The 27,973-nt window shown below is 35.0% G+C and overlaps 7 protein-coding genes and 1 pseudogene across 11 annotated transcripts; 3 read left to right on the forward strand and 5 right to left on the reverse strand.

The window, feature by feature from the left end:
- Positions 1–1,327: 1,327 nt before the first annotated feature.
- Positions 1,328–2,603, reverse strand: LOC106427963 (cytosolic sulfotransferase 11-like). The gene has a single exon (XM_013868685.3). The coding sequence runs from the start codon at positions 2,487–2,489 to the stop codon at positions 1,479–1,481; it is 1,011 nt and encodes a 336-aa protein (XP_013724139.2). The 5' UTR covers positions 2,490–2,603; the 3' UTR covers positions 1,328–1,478.
- A 1,092-nt stretch (positions 2,604–3,695) lies between these two features.
- Positions 3,696–5,187, forward strand: LOC125580394 (kinesin-like protein KIN-5B). 2 transcript variants are annotated; one of them, XM_048744789.1, is made up of 5 exons: positions 3,696–4,357; positions 4,538–4,608; positions 4,678–4,834; positions 4,910–4,979; positions 5,058–5,187. In XM_048744789.1, the coding sequence occupies exons 1-5, from the start codon at positions 4,121–4,123 to the stop codon at positions 5,126–5,128; spliced, it is 606 nt and encodes a 201-aa protein (XP_048600746.1). In that variant the 5' UTR covers positions 3,696–4,120; the 3' UTR covers positions 5,129–5,187. The 2 variants fall into 2 exon arrangements, with proteins under 2 accessions (XP_048600746.1, XP_048600745.1); XM_048744788.1 differs by having other exon boundaries at positions 3,697–4,608.
- A 5,781-nt stretch (positions 5,188–10,968) lies between these two features.
- Positions 10,969–11,928, reverse strand: LOC125580395. Its single transcript, XM_048744790.1, has one exon. The coding sequence runs from the start codon at positions 11,926–11,928 to the stop codon at positions 10,969–10,971; it is 960 nt and encodes a 319-aa protein (XP_048600747.1).
- Positions 11,929–12,924: 996 nt separating this feature from the next.
- On the forward strand, positions 12,925–14,508 carry LOC125580396 (annotated as a pseudogene).
- Positions 14,509–17,954: 3,446 nt separating this feature from the next.
- On the forward strand, positions 17,955–20,227 carry LOC106427961 (cytosolic sulfotransferase 11-like). 2 transcript variants are annotated; one of them, XM_048744792.1, is made up of 3 exons: positions 17,955–19,119; positions 19,327–19,903; positions 20,001–20,227. In XM_048744792.1, exons 1-2 carry the CDS (start codon positions 18,779–18,781, stop codon positions 19,832–19,834), a joined length of 849 nt encoding a protein of 282 aa, XP_048600749.1. In that variant the 5' UTR covers positions 17,955–18,778; the 3' UTR covers positions 19,835–19,903; positions 20,001–20,227. The 2 variants fall into 2 exon arrangements, with proteins under 2 accessions (XP_048600749.1, XP_048600748.1); XM_048744791.1 differs by having other exon boundaries at positions 17,958–19,903.
- LOC125580397 (anaphase-promoting complex subunit 7-like) lies at positions 20,151–21,580 on the reverse strand. 3 transcript variants are annotated; one of them, XM_048744794.1, is made up of 6 exons: positions 21,291–21,573; positions 21,173–21,209; positions 21,015–21,085; positions 20,654–20,890; positions 20,487–20,582; positions 20,151–20,413 (listed from the first exon to the last, which is right to left on the reverse strand). In XM_048744794.1, the coding sequence occupies exons 1-5, from the start codon at positions 21,299–21,301 to the stop codon at positions 20,510–20,512; spliced, it is 429 nt and encodes a 142-aa protein (XP_048600751.1). In that variant the 5' UTR covers positions 21,302–21,573; the 3' UTR covers positions 20,151–20,413; positions 20,487–20,509. The 3 variants fall into 3 exon arrangements, with proteins under 3 accessions (XP_048600751.1, XP_048600752.1, XP_048600750.1); XM_048744795.1 differs by lacking the exon at positions 20,487–20,582 and having other exon boundaries at positions 21,291–21,580; XM_048744793.1 differs by having other exon boundaries at positions 20,151–20,582; positions 21,291–21,572.
- A 287-nt stretch (positions 21,581–21,867) lies between these two features.
- On the reverse strand, positions 21,868–24,368 carry LOC106427960 (oxysterol-binding protein-related protein 3B). Its single transcript, XM_013868682.3, has 9 exons — positions 24,074–24,368; positions 23,660–23,870; positions 23,495–23,567; positions 23,303–23,421; positions 23,103–23,224; positions 22,839–23,015; positions 22,605–22,749; positions 22,347–22,525; positions 21,868–22,267 (listed from the first exon to the last, which is right to left on the reverse strand). Exons 1-9 carry the CDS (start codon positions 24,184–24,186, stop codon positions 22,030–22,032), a joined length of 1,377 nt encoding a protein of 458 aa, XP_013724136.2. The 5' UTR covers positions 24,187–24,368; the 3' UTR covers positions 21,868–22,029.
- A 1,296-nt stretch (positions 24,369–25,664) lies between these two features.
- Positions 25,665–27,158, reverse strand: LOC106427962 (transcriptional regulator TAC1). Its single transcript, XM_013868684.3, has one exon. The coding sequence runs from the start codon at positions 26,669–26,671 to the stop codon at positions 26,156–26,158; it is 516 nt and encodes a 171-aa protein (XP_013724138.2). The 5' UTR covers positions 26,672–27,158; the 3' UTR covers positions 25,665–26,155.
- Between the last annotated feature and the right edge of the window lie 815 nt (positions 27,159–27,973).

Genomic DNA, 27,973 nt, shown 5'->3' on the forward strand with positions numbered 1-27,973 from the left:
GTTCTAAAAATGTTCTAAAAACTAATCATGTTTAAGCGAAATAACTTTTCTTGAGATATTTTATTTTAAAAATGTTGTAGACTTCAGAAAATAGTTTAGATCCCCCCTAATCAATAATCTACTATAAATCTCTTAATTACTGCTATTTTTAGAACATGATCTCACCGTTTTCTGGGGGCTCCCGGTCTATGTTCTCGGTTTCCTCTTCGGCCACAACCACCGTGACTCACCAATGCTCTGCAACTGCAACTCTGGTTTAACAGCTGGAAAAGCCTTAACCTTCGAGGTAGTCACATCTCAAAACCCTAGATCTATGAAGCACCATTCAGATCTACTGCCGTCCCCGCTAGTTATGGTGTCTGCTTGTTTGTTGTCTCATCGAGGAGGAGATCTGCTCCGACAAGCCTCTCCGCGGCGACTTAGATTGATTTCAAAAGACCAGAGATCAGCACCAACACTCACCCCCTCATCTGTTCCGCTCAACCGTCGCTGCTCCCTTTCCGGCGACCTGAGTTCCTGTCAACGTCAACGGAACAGCATCGCTCAAGCCTGTGAGATGGGCCTATTTGCTTGTAGATTGGGCCTGGTGAGCCTTCTAAATTTCATTCAGTCTCACAGCATAGTTTCAAAGCCCATTTGTTTATGGGGTAGGCTGGTCTACTTGGCCAGTTTGCTAAAGAATTCCGATGGGTTCATCGGGTTGTTTACCGAAACCAATATGCTTACAATGTCATACCTCTCTTTCCTGAAGAAAATACTAGTTGTCTTTTTACCGGTGGGTTCACTGGACTCGTTGTCATCTTCATCACCATACTCATCACCATCATCATCATCATCACATGCCTTCTCTCGAAGAAGTGTTTCCCCTTCTGCCCATGTGCGAAGGTGTATTTCCAAGTCTATAACCGTTTTGCTATCTTGTGGAGTGGTCCGTTCGGGGCCTGAAGATGCAGCGGATCTCGTTTCGACGATATTCCGAGGTGCGGATTGGATATCAACGTCACTTTTCAATGTGATTAAATTTCAACCTTTCGGCTCTGCCGTGAATTTGACGCATTCAAGCTTTGCTATGAATTCGTTGTCTCTTTATCTTAGAGGTTTCTATAAATCTATCGTTTGTGTTGTATGGTTTTATGTTTGTAGATCTATGAACTCTTGTAGTCCGAGACTTTAAGTTTTTAATGAAAGTGGTGTCCCAAAAAAAAAAAAAAATTGCTATTACATAAACACTATAAATTCTTTACATTGAAATGCATCTATCTTTTTTTCTGAAGATTTGAAATGTCACAAAACTAGAAATCTCCATAGTTATTTTCGGGGATTGCTCTAAAAAAAATGCACAACTTTTCCATTATCTTTAAGAATAAAAACAACACACCAAGAATAGCCAAACTGTGTTTGAGCTAGCTTTCATACAATCTTTACCATAACAAGATTTTATTGAATATCAAACATATAAAAATCATTATGAACTTGGATCAATCAAACTTCAACCCTGAACCTTCTAGTTTCTTTTCGACCATCTCATTAATTTTTCTTGCCATCTCATCGGTGAGATGATTCTTCCAGTCACCGACTCCTCCTTTACGAAAAAACGCATGGTGAGCGATTCCACAAGTAGATGTCCCAATCTTGTTAGCTTCCAAGTTACTCAAGTTACCAAGACTACAAAGTTCCAAGATCTTCTCCACCATTCCACTTTGCTTTTCTTCTTCAGAGAACGAACAACCTAAGAAATCAGCGAGCCTCATAACTTGAGCCACAGGCTTCTCTATCATTTCTTCATACCTCATGAAGAGTACCAGATTCGAATTCACCAAGCTCTCTTTCCAGTAGCTCAATACTTGTTCCTCAATCGGTCCGCAGAAGTAAGCCCCTTTAATATACTCATTGATCATATCTTCAAGCGAGTAGTTACTAACAATCTTGCTCCTGAAATGCCAACGAGAGACCAACACATCTTTTATGTTCCTACACACGTAAACAACCTTGCAAGGAGAATCTCTTAGAGATTCACGAAGCTTTTGAAAAGGCACGTGGGTTGCAAAAATCCTAGGCGAAGGAAGCTCTTCGAGGCCAGGACACTGATTCTTAACATATAAATCAACTTCAAGAAACCGGACAAGGTTGTGGGGATTGTCGGAGAGGAGAGGATGGGATACAAGATTAGGAGCATACTTGTTTCTATGGACGACGGCAAATACAAGAGCCTTGAGCCAGGTGGTTCCTGATTTGGGTAAAGAAGCTAGGATGATATCGCTGTCTCGTGCTCGGAAATGCTTTTGGAAGTTTAGGATTGCTTGGATTGTGTTGGGATAGAACCAAGATCCTTGGTAGTTGTAGAGTTTTTTCCCCGTGTAATCTTTGTCTGAAGTAGGTAAAGAAGAGATCAGATTCTTACATTCTTGGCTCACATCATCGTCCTTCATGAAATTTGCGGGTGTGTTAATGAACTTTGGGGGTGTCTTAAGATTTTGTGAAGCTTCCATTATAGGATAAACAATAAGAAAGTTGTAAAATATGGAAGATTTTGCCTTTGTATATCTGTGGGTGGATAGACGAACGAACTATTATTAAGTAACCTTGGAGAGTTGGTGAGACCAATAGATATTATTGGAACCTTGGAGAGTTGGTGAGACCAATAGATATTACTGGGATAGTGGGATGCATAAAAAACGTGCTAAGATGTGGATGGTGCAAAAGGTACAGAACTCAAAAGGTGATTATGCTTTTTTTATTGGTAAAAACCTATATAATTTGTCATATATCCTTGTTTCTTTTTAATATTTTTTATGACTATAATACTCTTATCTCTATCTCTCTTCTTTTTCTTTTTTATGTGTTCTAATCTCTTTATCTCTCGTATAGATTCTTCAAATCATCTTCTAATTCAACACAAATCTTTATTTTTTTATTCTCATTCTTTTGACATCCATAATGCTAATCTTATTATCTCACCCAAATTCCAATGTTTCTAATTTCGACTCACAATCAACTTTTAGATATATATACGTTAGTAGGTATTTTATTACTTACCTGCTATTATTTAGATTTTAATGGATTCTTAATCGATACATGAAGTGTTAGCTGTTACAAATAGTTTTGGGGCTATTTGATAGATAACTAATTAATTGTTAATAGTTTCATTAACTGATATATGATTTGTTAGTCGATACATTTGTTTGATACATAGATTGTTAGATGATACTGAAATTATTAGCTGATATGTTAGTTGATATGTAGATTGTTACCTGTTATGTAAATATTTAGCTGGTAAATCTAGAGTTACTTGTTTTCGATAAAGCATGAGGGTATTTTCGTCCGCACAGTATCAAAAAATTACTCATTTTTGGATTATCCATAATTATGGGCGTTCAGCTAATTTGGAATTTAATTAGATATATTTCACGCATTCAATCTTTTTTTTTGTCAAACCAAAAGGTGATGATGCTTATACGTACCAATTAACAGGTGAAAAGACATCAAACAGTTCTCAGTATAAGACCATCTCCATTGGAGGCTCTAACAAAGTGGTTCTTATAAAAAACACAAAAAAAGTAAATCAAAAATGCATTAAAAGATCAGAACCGGTGTTAAACATGGGACTTTAAGAATCACTAAACAACCCATACGTGGCCATTTTGTATTGGCTATCCAAGGGAAAAAAAATTCCCATCTCTCTCTCTTCTTCGTCGGTTGTTCTTTCTCTCTTCTTCTTTCTCTGTTCGTCGTGCTGCTGATGGAAGCGCTTAATTTTGAGAAATGGTACTGCTTTCACCTCTCTCTTAAACTCTTAATTTTTTTTTGATTTGTGGATTTGAGTTTTCCTATGGTTCAATATAGGAGTTGATACTCTGTTTTGCGTTCTAGTGAGGAATGTGGAGTTATGATCTCGATTGCTCTGTTTGATATGCACGAGGGCGGAGAGAAACGAAGTGAAGTGAAGAGATTCAAGTGCATTTCGAGGGAGGGGATTTACTTGCGGAGGCTGGAGTGATTCATTTATGTTGTTGTTGTTGTTGTTGTCTAGGGAGGGGATTGACCTCCGGAGGCTGGAGTGATTCCAAGAGCTGTTCGTCACATTTTCGAAACTCTCGAGTCCCAAAAAGCTGACTACAGTATGAAAGTCACGTTCTTGGAGCTGTACAACGAAGAAGTCACAGACCTGTTAGCTCAAGAAGACTCTTCAAGATCTTCTTCTGACGATAAGCAGAAGAAGCATGTTTCTCTGATGGAAGACGGGAAAGGCTGTGTGGTTCTACGCGGTCTCGAGGAAGAAGTTGTGTACAGTGCTAACGATATATACGCTCTTCTCGAACGAGGCTCATCAAAAAGACGCACGGCGGATACGTTGTTGAATAAAAGAAGCAGCCGCTCTCATTCTGTTTTTACCATCACGGTGCATATTAAGGAAGAGTCTATGGGAGATGAGGAGTTGATCAAATGTGGGAAGCTTAACCTTGTGGATCTAGCGGGCTCCGAGAATATTTTTCGGTCAGGGTCGAGGGATGGTAGGGCGAGAGAAGCTGGGGAGATTAACAAGAGCTTGCTTACGCTGGGGCGTGTGATCAATGCGCTTGTGGAACATTCTTCCCATATACCTTACAGGTACTTGCCCTTGTCCTACAAAACATTTGTGTGTTCTTGGAGTATAACGGTAGATCTTTGTCTTTGTAGGGATAGTGAGCTGACAAGGCTTTTACAAGACTCTCTAGGAGGGAAGACAAAGACTTGTATCATTGCTACAATCTCACCATCTGCTCATTCCTTGGAAGAAACTTTAAGCACTTTGGATTATGCCTATCGTGCCAAGAACATTAAGAACAAACCTGAGGTACTATCATATCTAAAATTAGCTATATTAGTATACCTTTTATTTCCATCCTTCTAACTTAACGTTTCTCTGCAGGCAAACCAGAAGTTAACCAAAGCTGTGTTGCTTAAATACCTTTACTTGGAGCTTGAGAGAACAAAAAAAGGTTTACACACGTTACTTTCTCATGTATATCATCAGATGAGCTAGTAGATTTGTTATAACTGCTGTAAAATGGATGCAGATGTAAGAGCGGCAAGGGATAGAAAAGCTTTACACACATTACTTTCTCATGTATATCATCAGATGAGCTAGTAGATTTCCAATACTGCTTCAACCATTTTCAGTTACATCTACAACCAAGCTCACACCAACACCTTGCAATTCAATTTCTCTTTGCCTATGTATGATTTTCTTTTATGTTATGAAATCTAATAACTAAATTTACAAAAAAAAAAAAAAAATTAAGAACCTCAATGAGGTTTTCCCATTTGGGATGAAAAAATTAATTACACTAACAAAGTTCTAAACTTTTCAAATTATAAAATTAATTACTAATTTATTCATTAGAGCTCATAAGGGTCTCTAACCAATGGAGCTGCTCTAAGTGTTTATATGAAGTGTTTTATATAAGATTTTTGAGACCAGATCAGACAAATAAGATAAATCCCTTTAACAACATCAACACCAATTATTTAAAGTATTCATTTGTTCAGAATCTGAAAAAATAAGACATATGTTAGAGACTAGAGTTGATCTCTTTGTCAAGATATATACGTAACTTCCAAAACTATTTGAACTCACCAGCTCATACAGAAATACTTGCATATCAACTAATCCTAAGGAACTGATTTCGGAGATGATGATCCAAATTTACAAATTTAAAACTCTAGTAAGTGTCGATCCTAAATAACCCAACTGATGTGATGTGATAGAGAATGTGGTAATTAATAATGCAATGAGCAATGGAACATGACTGGAGTAGACACTTCCTTTTGGAAACAAAATTAAGGATTATGTATTTAAGCAAAGTTGAATGCAAAGACTATCTGGAATATCATACGTGATGCATGCACCATCTAGAGTTGATGGTAGAAGGGGCCGGTCAGGTTGACTATGCGATGCAATATCAAATGTGAGGTAATTTTTGTAATATATATTGAACAAAGAATTCTAAATGAGCATTCTTATGTTTTTTTCTGGCAGGTGTAAAATAGAAACGTTTCAACCATTGATTTCGGTTTGAAGTGATTAAGTTCGAAGATGAATCGTTTAAATTATAAGTCTACCGTTCGGTTATACAATGCATCGGTTAAAATTAGTTGAGAACATTATATTATAGATATGTTCGTATGTTTGGGTTAATATAACGTTTCCTAGAAAATTAGTATTGGACTTACAAATTATTAACTCGATTCTTATACTGTCATATAAAGTAAATTGACACATCAATACAAACTATATATTACAATTTTTTTTAATGATTCTCGATTAATATATATGAGATACATACATTTGATATGTAAACTATCGATCATTTAAAGTTGACCGGAATCATTGGCTCTATCGGCCTTTAATCAGTTTAGATACTTTAAATTAAATCTACCTTTTAGTTCAAGTGTTCAACTGTATCTCTGTTAACTAAGCGACTCATGGTTAGACGGGTTTAACTAACCGGTATTTGATTTTCAAAACATTGTCTAAAACATTCAATTATTTTTCTCTATCGTATAATTTGCTAAACTAAAATGAAAAACAACTCAATTTTAGCTGTTTACTTTAGTCCACAATTACCAAAACGATCTCTCTCTTTTTTTTACTGTCACAATCTTTATATTATACACAAAATAGTTAACACAATTATTTATTTAATTAAGTCACAAAATTTGAATAAAATAAAATTAATATTTTATATTATTTTAATAAAATTTATTAAAGAATAAATCTTGTGCTTTTAAAACGCGTGTAAAAATCTAGTTTTATTTTAAAAATGAATAAAACCAATCAATGATCAATACTTACGTTATGAGATTTTCGTGAGTATTTCAATCATGTTATAAAAAGAACTGAAATTTATTTGTATCGCAGGAATTTAAATAAGGACAAAATTTTATACCCGTAGAAAGAAATAACACTGATACAGAGAGAGAATAGAAGAGAAGTGTTTTTAGGTGTGCATTATAAACGAACGCAAACGTTCGTATATATAGAAGAAAATTTACTGTGCAAATAGTGCAGCGGGACCCACATCTTTAATTATTTCAAACATTACGGTGGCCGCTTTTGTTTACTTTCGTAACACTCCCCCTTGGGGGCCGGTGTCACTATCCGCTCTCGCTTAACGTCTTTGTTGCCTCGTTAAAAACCTTTCCAGGAAAACCCAATGGGAAAAACCATAGTAAGGTAAAAAGAGTACAACTACGTAAGCTCCCCCTCGAATGAACAATCATAGATCCTTCTGATGGCGCATCCCAATGTTATGGATGTGTTTTCTGAATACCGAGGTAGGGAGTGATTTTGTGAAGAGGTCGGCTGCATTGTCGCATGATCGAACATATCTTACTTCAATCTCTTTCTTCTTCACGAGCTCTTGAGTGTATGAGAAGAACTTCGGATGAATATGCTTCGTTCTATCGCTTTTGATATATCCGTCCTTTGTTTGAGCAACACATGCTGCATTATCTTCATATAAAATAGTTGGCTCTATATTTACGTCAATTCTACTGCTTGAACAGATGTGTCGGCTTATTGATCTTAGCCATACACATTCTCTACTTGCTTCATGGAGTGCAATGATCTCAGCATGATTTGAAGAAGTAGCCACGAGCGTTTGTTTCTGAGAACGCCAAGATATAGCAGTGCCTCCGATCGTAAAAAAGTATCCTGTTTGCGATCGGGCTTTGTGTGGATCTGAAAGATATCCTGCATCTGCAAAACCAACCATTTGACCTTTTGAACTTTTAGGATAAGATAAGCCTAAATCAATGGTCCCTTGGAGGTAACGAAAAACATGTTTGATCCCATTCCAATGTCTTCGGGTTGGAGATGAGCTGAATCTTGCCAAAAGATTCACAGCAAATGATATATCAGGCCGTGTACAATTTGCAAGGTACATCAGCGCTCCAATTGCACTTAGATATGGTACTTCCGGACCAAGTATCTCTTCTTTCTCCTCAGGTGGTCGAAATGGATCACTTTCAATATTAAGTGACCTAACGACCATCGGGGTGCTAAGAGGAGTTGATTTATCCATGTTAAATCGTTTCAACACTCTTTTAGTGTATGTGGATTGATGCACAAATATACCATTTTGTGAATGTTCTATTTGTAGGCCAAGACAATACTGTGTCTGTCCTAGATCTTTCATCTCAAATTCTCCTTTGAGATAGTCTGATGCCTTTTGTATTTCCTTTTGAGTTCCGATGATGTTAAGATCATCAACATATACCGCGATTATTACAAATCCGGATATTGTTTTCTTGATGAAAACACATGGGCATATAGGATCATTCACATATCCTTCTTTTGTTAAATGATCACTGAGACGATTATACCACATACGTCCAGATTGCTTTAACCCATATAATGATCTTTGCAATTTTATTGCACATACATCTTTAGGTTTGGAACTTAATGCTTCTGGCATTTTAAATCCATCAGGAACTTTCATGTAGATATCAGTATCTAATGATCCATATAGATAAGCTGTAACAACATCCATGAGACGCATCTCTAGATTTTTATCAGCTGCTAGACTCATCAAGAATCTAAATGTAATGGCATCCATAACTGGAGAATACGTTTCTTCATAATCGATTCCAGGTCTTTGAGAAAAACCTTGAGCCACTAGACGAGCTTTGTATCTCGTAATCTCATTTTTCTCATTTCGCTTTCGAACGAAAACCCATTTGTACCCAACTGGTCTCACATCTGCAGGTGTGAGCACAATAGATCCAAATACTTTTCGTTTATTAAGCGAATCAAGTTCAGCTTGTATTGCATTTTTCCATTGTTCCCAATCATGTCTCTTTTGACATTCATAGACAGATTTTGGTTCTGGATCATCGATTTCTTCATTTATTTCACTTGACACAATATATGAGAAAGCATCGTCAAGGTCATTTTGTTTATTTCTATTCCATATCCTTTTATTATGGATGTAATTAATAGAAATCTCATGATTATCTTTCGATTCATGATGCTCTGATTCATGATGCTCTGATTCATCAGAATCCTTATCATTTATTTCTTCCAAAATATTTTCTGCTATTTTGGGTGCATCATATATTTCAGCTTTCTTCTGTTTCCTAGGATTCTTATCCTTAGAACCAACAGGTCTACCACGCTTCAGGCGTGTTTTTGGCTCTCGTGTGTCATCCTCCTTTTCTTGTTCATTTGGCATTTTGATACGAGCAGGAGCATTTGCAGCTGGTATATGAGATTTAGTTACCGTCTTGGTATCTACAAATGCATCAGGTAGCTGGTTAGCTATACTCTGTAAATGCATAATTCGTCGAACTTCTAGTTCTGACTCTTTAGTATGAGGATCAAGATATAACAATGATGGTACACTCCATTTTATATCACTTCCAACATTTTTGTTTTCTCCCCCTAGAACTGGGAATACATTTTCGTCAAAATGACAATCAGCAAAACGTGCTGTAAAGACGTCACCAGTCTGTGGTTCTAGGTATCTTATAATTGATGGGGAATCAAAACCAACATATATTCCCAATCTTCTTTGTGGTCCCATCTTTGTACGTTGTGGTGGTGCTACAGGCACATATACCGCACAACCAAAGATTCTAAAGTGGGAAATGTTTGGTTCTCGACCAAACGCTAACTGTAGTGGGGAATACTTATGGTATGCACTCGGTCTGATCCGAATGAGTGCTTCTGCATGCAAAATGGCATGTCCCCATACAGAGGTTGGAAGTTTTGATCTCATGATCAATGGTCTTGCAATCAATTGCAGACGCTTAATTAAAGATTCAGCCAAACCATTTTGCGTATGAACATGAGCAACCGAATGTTCAACTTCAATTCCCATTACCATACAATAGTCATTGAATGCTTGGGATGTGAATTCACCAGCGTTGTCTAGTCTAACTCTTTTAATAGTATAATCAGGAAACTGTGCTCGCAGTTTGATTATCTGAGTTAGAAATCTCGCAAATGCCACATTTCGAGATGATAATAGACAAACGTGTGACCATCTACTGGATGCGTCAATTAATACCATAAAATAGTGGAATGGTCCACAAGGTGGGTGTATAGGTCCACATATATCGCCTTGAATTCTTTCAAGGAACTTTGGTGATTCTTTATCGATTTTGGTTGGCGATGGCCTTACGATCAATTTTCCTAGAGAACATGCAACACATGTCATTTTATTCCCTTGAGAAATCTCCTGGATTTTCAGTGGATGACCATGTGAACTTTCTATGATTTTACGCATCATTGTAGTTCCTGGGTGGCCAAGGCGATCATGCCATAACGTGAACTCTTCTGGGTTCCGTTCTACTACAAGATTTGATTCGATCTCATCGATATAAGTATGATGTAACCCCGAAGGAAGCTCTGGAAACTTTTCCAATATGTGTTTTCTGCCACATTTCTCAGAAGTTACATACATGTATTTCTTTCCATCCTCAGTTGCAGACTGAGTATCATATCCGTGAAGATATATGTCTTTAAAACTCAACAAATTCCTTTTAGAACTTGGAGAATATAGAGCATTATTTATGGAAAATTTTGTTCCATTCGGTAAAGTAAAGTTTGCTTTACCAGTTCCTTCAATCACGTCTGCAGGACCTGATATTGTATTGACGACAATTCTTGTTGGTTTTATATCAGAGAAATATCTCTTTTGTCTCAGAATAGTGTGCGTTGTTCCACTATCTGGTATGCATATTTCACGAATCCGTTTCTTGGATTTTGCTTCATTACCATTCTGATCCATTTCTGAAATTGTCATAAATATAAAAGGAAACATAAAATTCATTCATATAAGGAAAAACACAATAATTATACATTAAGGTGATGTTAAAACATCATTATTTGTTTAAAACAAGAAATGTAATAATTATACATGGTAATACTGAAAACTATTCAATACTCTTATCATAGGCATTTCGATTCTCTTCAGGAGTAATCTAGTCCAGCTCATTAGCGAAGTCGGAGGATTCAAGGTATGAAGTCCCTTCAACATTTTCTGTGAGGTTCACCTCTTTAGCCTTTCCTTTTATGGACTCTTGATATAACTTGCACAAATGTGGGGGAGTACGACAGGTACGGGACCAATGTCCCTTACATCCACATCTGTAACATACAGTCTCACTTTTCTTTGTGGTATCCTCTTCGGTTTCTTTGCCTTTAGGAGGTTGTTCAGATCTAACCCATTTGTTAGATCTAATACTTTTAGGATAGTAAGGCTTTCCACGTTTGTTGTTGAAACGCCGACCACGACCTCGGTTGGTCTGGTTTCTCCTTCCCGAATATTCTACCGCCGTAGCATTCACTTCGGGAAATGCCTTGGCTCCCGTAGGTCGGGAATTATGGTTTTTGATTAGTAACTCATCGTTCTTTTCAGCCAACATGAGTGTTACCATCAATTCAGAAAATTTGGTGTACCCACATTTTCTGTAAATTCGGGATAAGACGTTGTGTTCTTTGTGGAAAGTATTATATGTCTTGTCAAGCATTTCTGCTTCGGTGACAGGGTTACCACAATATTTTAATTGTGCAACTATCCTCAAGATAGTGGAATTGTAATCTCTAACCCTTTGGAAATCCTGAAACCTCAGGGTTTTCCACTCTTCAAGAGCGTGAGGGAGATTGATTTCCTTTTGATTATCGAACCTATCTTTCAAGGCTTGCCATAGTACGGCTGGGTCCTCAACGTCTCCATAGTCGTGAGTTAGATTCTCATCTAAATGCTTCTTCAGGAAGATTATCGCTTCGGCTATATGCTCGGGTGGCGATTTGTTACCGACTTCTATCGCTTCAGTTATCTTTTTTATTACAAGATAAGGTTTCACATTTGTGACCCATCTGACATAATTTTCGCCGGTTACTTTCAGAGCCGGGAACTGGAGTTTCTCGATGTTTGCCATTTGTATTTCTAAAACACAAAATAATAATTTTATTAGAACTTCATAATTTAAAAAACGTTTACATTAATCATACAAGCAATTACAAGGAGAAGCGATGTAAAGAAAATTAAACCGATATTCATCTTAAATTCACTCGGAGTAAATTCTCCAACGAATAAACCATAAATAGAAACACAAATGAAAATGACACATAAAAACAAAAGTGCGCGAATCATCTTTCTTGAAATGGAAAATCGGAGGAGAGCGATTTGAAATTTTTTTTTTGAGAGAAGATGAAATGTTTTGGATGATGAAATGGAGTGAAAATGAGTTGTATTTATAGGTGAAAAACACTGTTCATAACCGTTGGAGAAAGGGGAAATTTTTGAAAAAAATTTCTTTGTGACCGTTGGGGTTAAATCGAGTGCACCAAAAATTAGTCCGAAAATATCGTATTAAACGGTCAATCAAATCTATAAAATTTCATAAAAGTAAAAAAATATGACAATAAAATATTTATGTTATGACAACAAATCATGCGACGGCTCAGCCGATCAATGCAGAGTAATAAATAAATTATACGGCGGCTCAGCCGACCAATTAGCAATAAACAAAATATAAGGCGGCTCAGCCGACCAGTTAACAACAAACATAAAATAAAGGCGGCTCGGCCGTCCAGTTAACAATAAAATAGAATATAAGGCGGCTCGGCCGACCAATAAATTAATTAAAATATTAATAAATAATATAGGCGGTATTCTGGCCATTATAACATAATATAAATAATAGTACAGGCGGTATACCGACCATTATAATAGGGTATATATGATACAATAAATTTTACCGAATTGCAGAACGATTGTGCTGATAACGTGTTATAAAAAGAACTGGAATTTATTTTGTATCGCAGGAATTTAAATAAGGGCAAAATTTTATACCCGTAGAAAGAAATAACACTGATACAGAGAGAGAATAAAAGAGAAGTGTTTTTAGGTGTGCATTATAAACGAACGCAAACGTTTGTATATATAGAAGAAAATTTACTGTGCAAATAGTGCAGCGGGACCAATATCTTTAATTATTTCAAACATTACGGTGGTAGCTTTTGTTTACTTTAGTAACAAATCAAAGATTACCCGCTCGTTTTCCTTTTTTATCTTTTATTTTTAGTAAAAAAAATCACTCTCCAAATTTTCAATTTAAGAAAGTCAACAAAAAATCAATAATGATGCTCACTCAGTTGAACCATCCACATGTTAGCACATTTTTTATTCATCCCACTATTCCAATAATGTTTACGGGTCTCACCAACTCATCATTAATAATAGATGTTTAAGTGTGTTCAATTTTCTTTTTGCATCTTGTTTTCGTTTTATATGTTCGTTCGTCTATACGCTCATTATTACACAAATCAAAGTCTTCTAAAATTTGTATTCTCTTACCTTTTCTCCTAAAATGGAAGCTTCACGAAATCTTCAGACAACCCCAAAGTACATTAATGACGATGATGTGAGCCAAGAATGTCAGAATCTGATCTTTTCTTTACTTTCAGAGAAAGATTTCACGGGAAAAAAACCTCTACAACTACCAAGGATCTTGGTACTATCCCAACACACTCCAAGCAATCCTAAACTTCCAAACACATTTCCAAGCGCGAGACAGCGATATCATCCTAGCTTCTTTACCCAAATCAGGAACCACCTGGCTCAAGGCTCTTGCATTCGCTGTCGTCCATAGAAACAAGTATGCTCCTAATCTTGAATCACATCCTCTCCTCTCCGACAATCCCCACAACCTCGTCCGGTTTCTTGAACTTGATTTATATGTCAAGAATCAATGTCCTGGCCTCGAAGAGCTTCCTTCGCCTCGGATTTTTGCAACCCACATGCCTTTTCAAACCCTTCATGAATCTCTAAGAGATTCTCCTTGCAAGGTTGTTTACGTGTGCAGGGACATAAAAGATGTGTTGGTCTCTCGTTGGCATTTCAGGAGCAAGCTTGTTAGTAACTACTCGCTAGAAGATATAATTGACGAGTATATTAAAGGGGTTTGCTTCTTCGGGCCGTTTCAGGAACAAGTATTAAGTTACTGGAAAGAGAGCTTGGTGAATTCTAATCCGGTACTCTTCATGAGGTACGAAGAAATGATAGAGAATCCTGATGCTCAAGTTATAAGGCTCGCTGATTTCTTAGGTTGTTCGTTCTCTGAAGAAGAAAAGCAAAGTGGAATGGTAGAGAAGATCTTGGAACTGTGTAGTTTCGGTAACTTGAGTAACTTGGAGACCAACAAGACTGGGACATCTGTTTGTGGAGTTGCTCCCCATGCGTTTTTTCGTAAAGGAGGAGTTGGTGACTGGAAGAATCATCTCACTGATGATATGGCAAGAAAACTCGATGAGATGGTTAAAAAGAAACTAGAAGGTTCAGGGTTGAAGTTTGAGTGATCCAAGTTCATAATAATTTTTATATGTTTGATATTCAATAAGAAAATCTTGTTATGATATATAAAGATTATATGAAAGCTAAGCTCATTTACCGTTTGCATATCTTTTGGTGTGTTGTTTTTAAAAAAATATATTGGAAAAGATGTGCGTTTTCTTTTGTTTTCCTTTGTCATGTACACAATACACCTAAACCGGCTAAAGATGGAGAACTTCTATATGGAGTAGCCACTAGGCAAATCTTTGTAACCCAAAAGTCGTCAAAAAGGTGAAGGAAGTTATGTTGTGGATCTTAACATCTTAACCCAAAAAAAAAGTTATGTTGTGGATACAGAACTCAAAAGGTGATTATGCTTATACGTACCAGTTAAAAGATGAGAAGACATTTTTGTAAGATAACTGAAGGATCTTATCAGAATAGAGTAGTTTTTTTCTTGAAACTTTGATAGAATCATTGTCAGCATGGGTGTTTATATTGAGAGTTTTATAGTTCATAAGGAAGCTCTTTGTTTCTTGGATTTCATAAGAAGAAAAAGTTTGAAACCAAATTGGACAAAGAAAGCCAGAGAGAAAGATGAAGAGCTCTTTCCAACATGAAAACCAATTATTTAACGTATTTGTTTGTTAAGAATTTGAAAGAAAAGACACCTGTTAGAGTATTTTTTTTTTATAAAACAAGAGAATGATTTTTTTCTCACCCACAATAAAATAAATAAATTCATAGTTTAAGATATTTTGTTTCTTAGGCTAATTTTTATCATCTAAATAAAAATCGGAACTAAAACCGACGGTTCCCAAACCTGCAAAGATACAAAACCACAGGGGTGGGCACTTTACCCGATACCCGAAGCCGCACCCGAATCCGGTCCGAAAAATCCGAACCGAAATCCGAACCGAAGTAGCAAAATATCTGAACGGGTAATAAGTTAGGAGAGATTAGATATCCGAACCCGAACGGGTAATATCCGAACCCGAATAGATATCCGAAGATAACCAAACATATATATACTTACCCTTATATTTCTAGTTTACATTTCTTATTTTTTTTTAAATATTTATATTGATGTTACACATACTTTAAGATCATAAGCATATATATAATTATGGAAAAAATGATTTGTGATTCATTTAAAATGCATATAAAACTTTTTGTTTCATGTATTAACAAAAGTTACATTCAAAGTTTAAAAACAATACCTAAATTAATATCTATTTGTTTTTGAAATATTATCTCCAAACCTATTAATCATCCAATCTATAAAAAATAAAAACATCAGTTAAGTCAAATCTATATTTTTAAATACAAGAAACTTAAAAAATAAAAAAATAATTTTTTTTCTTTTAAAATCTAAATATCCAAACCCGATTCAAAATAACCGAACCCGAACTAAAAATACCCGAACCCGATCCGAAGTACAGAAATACCCGAACGGGTTCTCTATTCCTATACCGAAATACCCAAAAATCTAAAATACCCGATCCGAACCCGAACGGATATCCGAACGTCCACCCCTACAAAACCAAAAGAGTTTTTTTTTTAAACAAAACAAAAGAGGAAACATATTCTGAAAAGATGGAGAGACTAACTATAGCCAATTTCAATGTATTTTACAATTTTTTCTTTTAAAACAAATGAACTCTATAATAAAGAGCAAAATATAGGAAAAGGCAAAATACAGAAGAATATTATTTCTCCAAAATAACGATCTCTAAATATATAACTAATTGTAGAAGAATGTTATTTCTTTCTTTATAAATAATAGAAATATAACAATATCTACTTTATAGGAAAATATAGTAGGGTTGAAATAGTTTTGGTTTTCAATACTACTAAGAGTTAACCCGTGTTACACGGGGATATTTTGATTTTCAAATGTTAACTGTATAGTTATTATTTTGGACGTTGTATTCTCAACAACAACAAAATTTTGAATTGTATATTTGTGTGAATACTTAGAAAAAAAACTAAAAAGCTATACATTTTTCATATAGATTTTTAATATAGTTTTCTATTTCTTATATTGTATATTTACTTATTATTTAATTTTTCTTATATTATAGGGCAATTATCTCAAATAGATTTTTTAATATTTTTTTTCTAAAATGGCATTCAATAAGGAAAATGACCAAAATAGCCCTTTTTATTTTGAAAAATTTAATTTTAATTTTTTATTTTTAAAATTTGAAATTTGAAACCCTATCCTCAAAACTCTACCCCTTAACTTTAAACCCTAAGTCTAGATTAGTTAACCCTAGGATATAAATATATTTTTACTCTTAATAAAATTTATTTTGGTCATTTTTTCATTGAGAGCTATTTTTGTGATAAAAAATAAAAAATGACTATCCTAGGGAATTTTCTATATTGTATATTTATTTATTCTAATTTTCTTGCTTTTATATCAAATGGTAATTTTACGATAGATGTTAAATGTAATATTTCAGTTTCTTATATTGTATATTTGCTTATTACTTAGTTAACTCTACATTTTTCCATTTAATTATACATTTTTCAGATAGATGTTTAATTTAGTTTTTCTATTTTTCTATTGTATATTTACTTACTGTTTATCTTTTCTTATTTTATATATTTACTTATTCAAATTTTTTTTCTTTTATATCAATGATAATATTACTATATATATTTAATGTAATATTTTTATTTTTTATATATTATATTTACTTATTATTTATTTTTCTTATATTTACTTATTATAATATATAACATTTCTATTTTTATATAGTATATTTAATTATTTTTTATTTCTTCTTATATTGTATATATATTTACTTATAAAAATATTTGTAAATAATAAAAATTAAAACAATACATTTTCACGTAGAATTTTAATGTAGTTTTCCATTTCTTATATGATATATTTATTTATTATTTATTTTTCTTATATTGTATATTTACTTATTATTTTTTTTTGCTTTTTTATCAAATGATAATATTATTTATACATGTTTAATGTGATATTTATATTTATTATATAGTATATTTACTTATTATTTATTTTTATTCTAATATTATGATAGATGTTTAATGTAATATTTTTTATTTTTTATACTTTATATTTACTTATTACTTATTTTACTTTACATTTTTCGAGATAGATGTCTAATTTAGCTTTTCTATTTCTCATATTGTATATTTACTTATTGTGTATTTTTCCTTATATTATATATTTACTTATTCTAATATTACGATAAATGTTTAATATAATAATTTTATTTGTTATATTGTATATTTACTTATTATTTATTTTACTATATATTTTTTAGAGAGATGTTTAATTTAGTTTTTTCATTTCTCTATTGTATTTTACCTATTGTTTATTTTTTCTTATATTGTATATTTACTTTTTTTTAATTTTCTTGCTTTTCTATCAAAAGATAATATTATGATAGATTTTTAATGTAATATTTCTATTTCTTATATTGTATGTTTGTTTTTTTTATATTGTATATTTACTTATAAAAATATTTAGAAATAATAAATATGTAAAACTATACATTTTTCAGATAGATGTTTAATTTAATTTTTCCATTTCTTATATTGTATATATATTTTTATTGTTTACTTACTTATCTAATTGTTTTGCTTTTATTTCAAATTGTAATATTACAATAGATGTTTAATGTAATATTACAATAGATGTTTAATCATATATTAAATATATGTAACTCCATGAATCAAAGCAAAAATAATATGCAATATCAGTAAAAAAAACAAAGCAAATTATAAATACTAATATTTAAAGAATTTTAAATAATTTTATATATAAGTTATATATATATAATTTTATTTAAGTTTTACACTATTTTTATTTACTAAATTTATTATATTAGTTATTAGAATTTTTAAAAGTTAATAATTTTTATTTTTTAATAAACCATTATTACTTTATATTATTTTGATTTTTGATTTTTGATTTGTACTGTTCGAATCAGATATCCGATTAAAAATCTAAAAAAACCATATATCCGAGACGTCAAATATCCGAATGCCAAAGATACCAAATATCCGGATGCCTAAAGATGAAATCGGATCAAATAATTAATTATCCAAATGAAATTGATTGGACCACAAATACCTCCAAAAAAACTTGATATTTTATCCGTGCCCACCCCTGTGCCCACCCCTAGACCATGTTGAACCAACGACATCTTGGACTTTATTTATTCATCTCACTACCCAATAATGATTCCTCCTCACACCAACTCTCCATGTCTCTAATTAATTAATAGTGGATGTTAGGTGTGTTCGTTTTATGTGTCCATTTGTCTATCCGCAAATAATGTTTACAGGTCTCACCAACTCTCTGTGACTCCAAGTCTCCAGCAAATTAATAAAACATGTGAAATGTACTTTCAAATTATTTTTAGTATCATGTTACCGTTTTATATGATCGTTCCTCTTATCACCCCATGATTATACAAAGTCAAAGTCTTCTTTACTTTCCTACCGTTTCTCCTATTATGGAAGCTTCAAAAAATCTTCTTCAAACACCTGCAAATTTCATGAAGGTCGATAGTTTGAGCCAAGAATGTGAAAATCTGATCTCTTCTTTACCTTCAGAGAAAGATTTCATGGGAAAAAACCTCTATAGTTATCAAGGATCTTGGTACTATCCCAGCACACTCCAAGCAATCCTATACTTCCAAAAACATTTCCGAGCACGAGACAGCGATATCATCCTAGCTTCTTTCCCCAAATCAGGAACCACCTGGCTCAAGGCTCTTGCATTTGCCGTCGTCCATAGAAACAAGTACGCTCCTAATCTTGTATCACATCCCCTCCTCTCCGACAATCCCCACAACCTCGTTCGGTTTATTGAACTTGATTTATATGTTAAGAGCCAACGTCCTGACCTAGAAGAGCTTCCTTCGCCTAGGCTTTTTGCAACCCACATGCCGTTTCAAACGCTTCATGATTCTCTAAGAGATTCTCCATGCAAAGTGGTTTACATGTGCAGGAACATAAAAGATGTGTTGGTCTCTCGTTGGCATTTCAGGAGCAATGTTGTTAGAAAAGAGTTATATAGTAACTATTCACTCGAAGATATGGTTGACGAATTTATCAAAGGGGTTTACTCGTTGGGACCGTTTGATGATCAAGTCTTACGTTATTGGAAAGAGAGTTTGGTGAACTCGAATCAGGTACTCTTCATGAGGTATGAAGAAATGATAGAGAATCCTGAGGCTCAAGTTATGAGGCTCGCAGATTTCTTGGGTTGTTCGTTCACTGAAGAAGAAAAGCAAAGTGGAACGGTGGAGAAGATCTTGGAACTGTGTAGTTTTGGTAACTTGAGTAACTTGGAGACCAACAAGACTGGGACATCTGTTTGTGGAGTTGCTCCCCATGCGTTTTTTCGTAGAGGAGGAGTTGGTGACTGGAAGAATCATCTCACTCATGAGATGGCAAGAAAACTCGATGAGATGGTTGAGAAGAAATTAGGAGGTTCAGGGTTGAAGTTTGAATGATCCAAGTTCGCTTGATGTTTGATATTCAAGAAAAGAACTTGTTATGATAAAGATTGTATGAAAGCTAAGGTACGTAGCTTATTTACAGTTTGTGGTTATCTTTTGGTGTGTTGTTTTTTCTTAAAGATAATGGAGAAGATGTGCATTTTGTTGTGTTGTCTCCTAGGTCGAATCTTGTACGCCAAAGTGGTCAAGAGGATTGGGACTTTGGAGAATTTCTATGAACTAGGAGTCATTAGAGCATCATTAACCTGGAGACCCATTTAAGGTCTCTTAATTTTTTTTAATAGTAATTGTGAGCTAAGAGACTCCGATAAGAGACGACAACATTTATATGTCCAATGCAAGTTTCTTAATTAAGGTTTCTTAAAAAAATTTTAAACATTCTCAACACTTATCTGTCCATAATGATGAAACAAGCAGCTTCAGACCTATTTACTCAAACCTAACAACTTGATTGATACAAACTATAGACTTAGTATCACATCAGGAAAATTGGGTTAACCTGACACCAACATACCGTTCCTGATTAGCCTTAATTTGAGGCTGCAAAGACTTCATAGCTATTGCAGATTCGACCTGTAAAGAAACAAACTACAATTTCAACAATAAGACCAACAGCAATTGACAGTGAGTAGAACGATAGCGAAACCATCATGTGCTATTTTAAAACAATCAGAAAAGTGATAGGGTGGTTTCTATGTTCTTCGGTCCATCAGCTATGGCTGCCTCATTATGTGGATTTATCCTGTATTTTTACAATGTTAACAAAGAGAATTACGCACTAAAATGGTTTAGAATCCTATATATATTATATACCTTAATGCAGCTTGATAGTGCGATAAAGAATCTTGTAGCATATTCGTTGCAGCAAACACTTGAGCTAGCTTGGCATAGAGAGATTCATCAGCCCAGTCTTTTAGATATCGTTCAAGTAGTGATACAGCATCTCCATTCCTCCCTTCCATTAGATGTAGGTCAGCTAGAGCTATGGCTGCTCCAAGGTATACAACGCTTCTTTGGTTTTGCCAAATGCCAAATAAGAATGTACTAAGCCTGAAATGACCTCAACATTTCAAGCTTGTTAAAGATTAATACCACCAAAACAATACAACAATGGAAGTGAATATCAGTTTTTTGTCACTTGTTAACCAAACCTTGATATGAACGAAGATCAGACCTCAAATTCTGGGCAGCCCTGAAGGCAATCGCTGCAGCTTCTGGTCGTTTTGCTAGTAAAAGGAAGTTTTCCTGTAACATAGAATAAGATAGTGGATACACACACAAAACGTTTTTACAAAATAATTATAAAAAAAAATCTTCTTTAAACAAATGTACCTTCACTATGTAGCCGGGTATGTGCCTCTCATCTACCCTGATACTCTGATTGCATAGTGAAACTCATCAGATATCACACAAAGATTTTAGCACACAATTTAAGTTGCAGCAAGCTAACCTTCTCAGCATAAGACAGTGCCGTCCTTCAACCAGGAAGTCGATCTGATCTCCGATTACGACAACACTCGGAGAACGGGAATTGAAGAAACCTAAGGCTATGGACTCGTATCAACGGGAATTGAGACGCATCGCCGGTTGTTTGAAGATGCCGATGAGACTGTGGATTGAAGAGAAAGGAGAGGAGATCGAAGGATTGGCGAGAGAGGAGAGGAGATTGAAGGATAAGAGACGTCTCTTCTGAGACTTGATTAAGAAACGTCTCTTCTGAAAATAGCTAATTTTCTTTTTTTTTTTAAATCATAATTACATTAAAAACGCAGACTGCGTTAAAGATGCTCTTAGCCTCGAGCTCATATGACTTATGTTTAAGCTCTTTAAGACATTCTGGCCCTTTATGGTGGCCCAATATGCTAACGGTTACTCTAAACGATGTCGTCTCCCATTCCAAGCATAGGTAGTGGAGAGAAAAAGAGTTTTGCTTTAGTACTTGAAGCCCAATGTGCTAATGCTCGATCTCCAAGATGGTTTGGTGAGACTGAGATTAAGCCTCAAGGAGGAAAAGATAACTATGGCAGTGAGGATGAAAGATTGATTTGAATAAAATGAAAAAAGAACAATAGAAGTTGTAAACTATAACTAGAGAAAGCAAGAGTTTGCTGGAACTACTAGAGAATAAGTATTACAACACATGATACCAAAAGTTTTGAACTTCTTTTGTCTTTTTTGGAGCAGTACACTTAAGTCGACATGTCTTGGAATTGCCATGGGTTGAATGGGATTGACTTAGGGTCGGTGTTATCTTCAGATTTATCAGCAGCTTCCCGGTGTTCTAAGTACTTTCCGTTGAACTGGTAAACTTCGAGATCACCCCATGGTGTAGGAGTGACTTCCTCTGTTATATCAAACCACTTGGGAGTAAAGCTTCGGCCTTTCTCTTCACGGGTTCTCTTTTCAGCTCTCTGTCTCTCTTCCATGCTGTGTAACAAGACGAGAGGATGAGTATTAGCTTTACTTTTAACTTCAGATCCTAAAGGATAAGCTTTTGTAACCATACCTGCTCTTCTCATTGCCAGATTTGGACATGTCGCCCATCTCTAGTGCGTATCTATCAGGGCGTAACCGTGAATCAGACGGCAAGAGCTTCTTTGGAGCAGTGTCGAAGCTATTGATCTTGTGAGCAAAGTGTGTGTATTGGTACTTGTCATCCTTTGGAGCATCAGCGAGTTTCCAGACCTATGAACACATAAGATAGCATTAGAATTGTCATCAAAATGAGAATAGAGTTAATGACACAAAGAGAGAAGTCACCAACCTCCTTTAGTTCAGTGCCCGGGAGAGGTTCACCTTCACCATCACACTGCTGATAGCTCATGGACTCGTTCCATTTACCAGTCATTAGTATCTTGGGCTCCTCATTGGCGTTATAGACGTATCCGTCCACTTCATATCGACCAGATCTGTTCAGACCGTGAATGCAAATGTCTTAAAACTTATTATGGAAAGGAAAAAATAAAGGAAGATGAGGTTGCATTGAAGGTTAACTGACCCGAACCAACCACATGGTTGAAAGTAAAGCACAACTTTGTCACCAGTGGTCATGTTGGTCATGATCATTTCCCCAGGAGAATCAACCCAAGTTCGTCCAAAGATTAGGTTGTGAACTTTGGTCAGTGGAGGTACCAAGTCAAGAACCACTCCGTCTCTTTTGAGTGTCACACGTGTCCTGCCCCAAAGAATCATCACATTTAAGGTTCAGGATAAAGAATGTTAATTCAGCAGCCTATGCTGCGGTTTTGTTTTGCGGAATCACCTTCCTACTGGGTAAACGTCAATGGAATTGCCGAGAAACTTTGTTTTAAGTTTCGAAGTACAATCATAAGTGAAATGCTCGTTTTCAGCATGACCTGCACTCATCGGCGGGTGATGGCTGACCTGTGAAACAAGAATATTGGTGTCAACAATCTGGAAGCTAAAGCGCTAATGTGAGTTCTAAAAAGAAATGGCTGTGACCTGTTCGGATATGAAGTTGACACCATTGTAATTAGCCATCTCATAAGTCTCACCAAGGATTGGATTAAACGGTTTCCACGTACGTTGGAAAGCGAAGTACACAGATATAGCCCATGATGCTGTTAAAGGTTACACGATTCAGCCACACATGAACACATAAACTACAAGAAGGAAGGGAAGAGAAGTGCTTACAGGCATACACCATGCGCATATAAGGATCCTCTGTTTCATCTGCCATGTCTAGTAGATGCGAGTACTCCATCAACTGTTCAGAAACAGAGCACATATCATCAAAAATTCCAAAAACCATCAGACAAGTAAAAAAAAACACGAGATGCTGTTGTAATGAACACAAACCTCAGCCATTTTCTGAAGCATTGTCATTGGTTCAAAAATAATAACGGGAAGCGTCACCATCGATGTGACATCAGACCCTATGTACTTCTGCATCATCTTCCAATAACCATCTCTATCCTCTTGCTTCCATCTTCCTCTGTTAGCTTCCTCAGCTGCATCCTCTGTGCTCCCTTCAGGGTTAATAACTTCAAGTCCCTCATAGCCAACCAAACTGAGAAATCAAAATCAAAACCCATTAAGCCTATTCCGACAAAGACTCAAACTTTAAGCAAACCCAAAATGTGAATTGAGCTCTCATCTAAAAATCAATTCCAATACAAAAAATAAAGTTATCGACTTTATACGAAGATCTGAAACAGAGGATACACCAAATCACAACATTGATATATAAAAGGGGGATCTCAAAAGCCTTACCCGTTAACTGATTTGGTCATGGCGGATCCCAAACTGGAGATCGAGGAAGCGAGAGACGCGAAGAAACCACTCCCTCCGCCGCCGCCGCCATTTTTAGGATCGTTAGGAGCCATCTCTCCGCCGCGGACCACGAGCTCCGGCGATGAACAAATCGAGAGAGAGAGAGAGAGAGAGAGAGAGAGAGAGAGAGAGGTGGGAATCTAAAGGGGGTGTGTGTTTATTAAGAAGGAAAGAGATTCGTCAATAATGGAAGAACAGCTATGGAGACGATGCAGAGGATTTTTTTTGGGATCGTGTGCTGGACCTGCGTTGGCACTTGTTCAATTTTTAACATGATCAAACCGGCTCCGAATCGAAATTAAGTTTAAACATAAACCGAACCGGTTCGATTAAAGTGGTCGTCTTGTTGGTTCTCACCGTTATAATTATTGGTTTAGCATAAACTAAGGTGCTTAGAGCAGGATTATCGGGGAGGGGGTTGGGGTTTTTAGTGTGGTTTTTAGGTTGGGGGGGGCCAGAAAAAAGGGAAAAACGGTCACAAAAAAGCCGAAATAAGGATCGATGTTAGGTGGGTTTTTGGACTGTTTGCGGGCTCCACTGACACGTGGCGGCCCGCAATTGGGTGGTCTTTAATTTTTTTTTTTTTTTTACTCAGACAAAACAAATAAAAAAAAATAAAAAACCCCATGTGGGGTTTCAGCGTTAATGATGGTCTTAGAGCATTATCCGGGGTCCTTAGTGGATTTCTTAGTGCGTGGATCCCCCACAAAATCCTTAAGGATCGGTTATAAAAACTACTATTTAAGAACCGATTTTAGTGAGTTTCTTACACTGTTCGCGGGCTCCACTGACTCGTGGCGGCCCGCGATTGGTTTGCCTTTTAATTTTTTTTTTTTTTTTTTTTAAACTAAGAAATCCTAGGGATAATCATGGTCTTAGTCATTGATGGCGTCACCATCATGATTCATGCATGCTCCTTCAAATTGAACTCGCTCGATGGCGATGGTCTCGTGCTCTTTTATGATCATAGCTATGTGTATCCAATAGCTTTTTCACAGTCATCACCGTCGCAAATCGGCAAATGGCTAGTTGAGTCAGCTTCGTATAAAATTTAAGTTGCTGGTAGCCTGGTATACATGTTATCAAGCATATTATGGAGACTATGTGGAGATTAATAAATTTTGGGTCTTAATCTCTAAGGACTATGTGTAAGAATATATTTTTTTACATTGAAAGTTTCGATGAGACATAACTAATATATTAGATATTTGGATCAAATTGCTATCATAAAGCATGGTATCATAACAATTAAATCTAACTAATAAAAAAATTTAGAATTGATCAATACATTCTTATAATCTGGTCAAAAGTGGCTTGTGCTCTTGGATCTGATAATTATGTTCTGAAAAATTAATGGCTAGAAAAACATTATTATCTCAAAAAAGGGTATTGAGATTATGTAAAGATTAATGGGATATGAGCCTTAATCTCTAGTCGTCTCTACATATACAATCTCAATAATTCAAATGACTTTATTAATTTACAGTTCATATAGTTTTACTCCATTTACCTCTACATAATCTCGATACTTCAAATGACTTTATCAACTTACGTTTCATAAAGTTTTGACTTGTGTTAGGTTTTATTTTCTTTTGGGTTATACTCATAAACGGAATGTAAAGTTAGTTTAGTTCCTAACTTCATATACATGTATTGTTAGAATGTGATTCAAATTCACTATCAGAATGATCTCTACCATTAATATGAAGAGATAAAAAAAAATTGAAACCTAAAGTTATTTGTTTTTCAATAACAATCATTAAGCAAACTCAAAATCTTTATTTCATGTATATGCTTGTTTGGACGTGTAGACATCATTTACAAAAGTTAGTGAAATTAACCAAAGCAGGGAAAGCACACAACAAGGATAGTATTAGCAATAATATATATACATGCATACCTTCAATACAAATTGTTCCACGAATCCATTTGTAATAGATGGATTCAAGAGTTTGATGTTTCCAGATTTTTTTGATATAAACAAATAGTCACTGGCATCAATATATCATGCTCATTGAGAGATTATGTTGTCTTCTTCTCCACGGTGCGTTGGCCTAACCGGAGCTCAAGATCCAATCCTTCAATCTCGAGATGATGAGTACTCGAACTCGAACCATCTATGCCAACCTCCATGACTTTTCCTTCATCATTAGTATCAAGCTTGCTTTCTTGAACCCAAAACCCTAATTTCTGACCAGGAGTTATGTCCTTTTCCACATCTTGATCTCGATCATCATCTTCACATACCAAAGCGTCTTGTTCTTGCTTTTCATTAAGGTTTAGAGAGACAACGTCTGATGAATCACTCTCGCCGACAACATCATCCTTGTTATCTTCCATAAGTTTTTGTCTGAGATTTGCTCTGTCTCTTCTGTGGATGTTCATATGACCTCCTAGTGCTTGAGCATTCGAGAAGCCCCTTACGCAGAAACTGCATATGTAAGATCTTGACATAGAATTATCAACGCTTTGATGACTGTTTCTTGGTATGCGATCGGAATTATCATCCACGTTTTTAGGGTTTTTGAAGTTTTCCATAGAATATATGGATCTCTTCCGCAGAATAAACAGAAATATGAAAAAGGTGAAAGTTTAGCATCGAGAGAAAGAAAGAACAGACGAGAAGAGTGATATGAAATTGGTCAACTCGAACTTCTTGGCAAAAAATTAATTAACTAATCAATGCTTACCGTTCCAAGAGGACAAATCAAGAAAGGTGAAAACAACTAGTTTCTATGTCGTTACGTGAATAATTTATTCGTTGATAATTAAGATATTATTTATTTGCACATATAAATTCATGGGATAGAATAAAATAGAAACACTTGTTGCAAAATATTATCTCAACTAACACTCCGAAAAGAAAATGTTCAAATCTAACAACTTTTGGTATGACTCAAAACACTTCAGTCTCTACTCTCTACAATTATTCTTTCGTCAATACTAATATAGGTTGAATTATTTATGCAAGAAAATACTTTTATAAATGATATATAGATGTTTAAATATATGTTTTTCTAAGATATGGGGTATTTCGCGCCAACATGAAACCTCTTATATATATATATATATATATATATATATATATATATATTAATAATTCAGTTTACTTATAGAGAATATCAAGATATGTAACATATATAAAACTCACTAACATAAATATACATATCAAGATATGTAACATATATAAAACTCACTAACATAAATTTTAAGTGTGGTTTTTGCCACAAGTGCGTGGTTGTTGTTAGAGAGCATTTTTGTAAACCGATTATATATAAACTCAGTTTGATTTCTAAGATTAGTCTTTGGTATTTCTGTTTAATTTTACAATATACATGAATTTTTTGTTATAAAAAATAATATACATGTATTCTGAGAACGCATATACATTTCTATCTCGGCTAAAAGAGTCGAATGGCCTCCATACAGCATTTTTTCCAATATGGTTTCATGTAAAATATGTGGACTCAGGATATGTATACCAGTATATATAATTTCGTGTTTTTTTTTGTAAAAAAAGCTTTTAAATTAAAATACTAAAAACATACAATGTATGGTTGAAACAATCATAAGTTTGAAAGAGTATGATGAGACATGCCTCATATTCAACCAAGCATTAACTTACAATGAAAAAAACTTATGATTCATAAGCTTAATGAAACAAGAGAAGGATGAAACTATTAGGAAGATGGAAGGTAGTTTCCGCAGCCTCGAAGATCCTTTTTACCCCTTCGAAGATGGAAGGATGAAACTATTAGGAAGACTTATAATTTCGTGTATTTTGTAAGATGGGATTAGGTGAATCTGGTTGCTAAAGTAAAATGTCCAATGCATAGTCGG

This window comes from Brassica napus, chromosome C1, assembly GCF_020379485.1.
Source record: "Brassica napus cultivar Da-Ae chromosome C1, Da-Ae, whole genome shotgun sequence".
Taxonomy (NCBI): Eukaryota; Viridiplantae; Streptophyta; class Magnoliopsida; order Brassicales; family Brassicaceae; genus Brassica; species Brassica napus.

What these genes read in the sequence shown, in the direction of transcription:
- LOC125580395 (XM_048744790.1), bottom strand. Translation starts at nt 11,928, where the DNA reads ATGGCAAACATCGAGAAACTCCAGTTCCCGGCTCTGAAAGTAACCGGC.
- LOC125580397 (XM_048744794.1), bottom strand. An exon ending in TACCCGGCTACATAGTGAAG is followed by an intron (nt 21,086 to 21,172) that starts GTACATTTGTTT and finishes TCTATGTTACAG; the next exon opens with GAAAACTTCCTTTTACTAGC. An exon ending in AGGGCTGCCCAGAATTTGAG is followed by an intron (nt 20,891 to 21,014) that starts GTCTGATCTTCG and finishes AGGTCATTTCAG; the next exon opens with GCTTAGTACATTCTTATTTG.
- LOC106427963 (XM_013868685.3), bottom strand. Translation starts at nt 2,489, where the DNA reads ATGGAAGCTTCACAAAATCTTAAGACACCCCCAAAGTTCATTAACACA.
- LOC106427961 (XM_048744791.1), top strand. Translation starts at nt 18,779, where the DNA reads ATGATTATACAAAGTCAAAGTCTTCTTTACTTTCCTACCGTTTCTCCT.
- LOC106427960 (XM_013868682.3), bottom strand. Translation starts at nt 24,186, where the DNA reads ATGGCTCCTAACGATCCTAAAAATGGCGGCGGCGGCGGAGGGAGTGGT. An exon ending in CAACCATGTGGTTGGTTCGG is followed by an intron (nt 22,750 to 22,838) that starts GTCAGTTAACCT and finishes CGGTCTGAACAG; the next exon opens with ATCTGGTCGATATGAAGTGG. An exon ending in CGGGCACTGAACTAAAGGAG is followed by an intron (nt 22,526 to 22,604) that starts GTTGGTGACTTC and finishes ATGTGTTCATAG; the next exon opens with GTCTGGAAACTCGCTGATGC.
- LOC106427962 (XM_013868684.3), bottom strand. Translation starts at nt 26,671, where the DNA reads ATGGAAAACTTCAAAAACCCTAAAAACGTGGATGATAATTCCGATCGC.
- LOC125580394 (XM_048744788.1), top strand. Translation starts at nt 4,121, where the DNA reads ATGAAAGTCACGTTCTTGGAGCTGTACAACGAAGAAGTCACAGACCTG. An exon ending in ACATTAAGAACAAACCTGAG is followed by an intron (nt 4,835 to 4,909) that starts GTACTATCATAT and finishes GTTTCTCTGCAG; the next exon opens with GCAAACCAGAAGTTAACCAA. An exon ending in GCTTGAGAGAACAAAAAAAG is followed by an intron (nt 4,980 to 5,057) that starts GTTTACACACGT and finishes AAATGGATGCAG; the next exon opens with ATGTAAGAGCGGCAAGGGAT.